This window comes from Propithecus coquereli, unplaced genomic scaffold (assembly GCF_000956105.1).
Source record: "Propithecus coquereli isolate 6110/MARCELLA unplaced genomic scaffold, Pcoq_1.0 Scaffold46, whole genome shotgun sequence".
NCBI lineage: Eukaryota > Metazoa > Chordata > Mammalia > Primates > Indriidae > Propithecus > Propithecus coquereli.
Window position 1 is genome coordinate 4882542 of NW_012150396.1, and position 1385 is coordinate 4883926.

The 1385-nt window shown below is 44.5% G+C and overlaps 1 protein-coding gene across 2 annotated transcripts in view; it reads left to right on the top strand.

Moving 5' to 3' along the window:
• COL25A1 (collagen, type XXV, alpha 1) overlaps window positions 1-1385 on the top strand; it is a 358759-nt gene that overhangs the window by 351676 nt on the left and 5698 nt on the right. The window contains exon 37 of one of the 2 annotated variants that reach the window (XM_012655107.1): window positions 682-795. The exons of the other annotated variant lie outside the window; for it this stretch is intronic. Within the exon in view, the coding sequence (XP_012510561.1) occupies window positions 682-684 (3 nt within the window). The 3' untranslated portion in view covers window positions 685-795. Of the gene's footprint in view, window positions 1-681; window positions 796-1385 lie in introns of those variants that run through there. 2 annotated transcript variants of the gene reach the window in all.

Below are 1385 nucleotides of genomic sequence, written 5' to 3' on the forward strand. Positions count from 1 at the left end.
GAGGATCGCTTGAGCCCAGGAGTTTGAGGTTGCTGTGAGCTAGGCTGACGCCACGGCACTCACTCTAGCCTGGGCAACAAAGTGAGACTCTCTCTCAAAAAAAAAAAAAAAATGAGGAACCAGAGATGTGTGGGCCTCAGATCGCACTGGAACCCGATCCAGCGTGCAGCCCCGATGCCGGCGGGTCTACAGTGCACGACATTCGGAGCAGGGCGGGCTAGCAAAGGAAAGAGGACCCGAGAGTCCAAGGAGCACAGAGTATTGCAGTCAGATGTCAGTGAAGTGGACGTCACTGAGGTCAGAATCTTCAACGTTTTCCACAGCTGTGTCGAAATGCTTGGAGGAGATTATGTAAATTACAAAATGTACTTTGATTATGACACGTGTGGTAAAATCCTAATTTTTCTGCTTTCCCAGAACAGCTACTAAGACAAAGACTTACCCCAAAATTCTCAGTGGCAAAGTAAAAATGTGGGTTGAACCTAGGGTGGAAATTGTCATAACATCCTGGAATTTAGAAAAGTCATACAAAGGACATATGTCAGAGAATCAATTGGCTCATTGACAAGAGACTCTACTCAAGGTTCTACCAGTGTTCTTAAAATAAATGTTAATTTAAAATTTTTATCCAAAACTACTAATTCCATGTATTTGTCTTTTTTGTTATCTGTTTTCCTGCAGTGATGAATCTAACCCTCCAAGCATGAAGTTGTGTATATAATGGTCCACGTTTTATATTTATAGTTGAAAACTGAATTGCAGATTGTACAAGTCTGAGATATGTTTACATAGGGCTGCTTCTTCCTGCTGGCCGTAGTACATGTGTCCGTCCTTTCTCCACTTACATCTGTGAAAGCAGCGAGAAGCCTGCAGAAACATAGCTCAGTATCTCTTGACCTTACGTGAAGATACGTATTTATGTGGACACATCAGTGACGGAGAATGATCATACTTGCTATTTTCTTACTTTGGGCTTGTTAACTGCATGGACAAAAAGTGCCATGAAATAGTTTACATGAAATCGTGACCAAATATGGACTCAGAGCTATGAAAATGTACTATACTGACCAACTTTAGCGTTGACTGTCACCTCCCCATCCACCTTCCCTAGCAGCGTTGATTCACGCCCACCCTGCCCGCTGAGACTGACTAAAACAGCATGACCGTGTGCCAGCCTGCTCACTGTGCGGCTGCAGATGCTCGCATGCTCATCCTGAGTCCCTTGATTGCATCTAAACTTGTGTTCCTTTTGTCGTCTCAAGGGGGTTACACCGTGGCTTATTGCCAAAAAGAGATAAGGTGTCGGAGAGCACACACACACTTTGTCTTGTATTTTGAGGGAGTTGCAGTCCCGACCGCAGATCTACGGCTTCCGGTATTGTGGG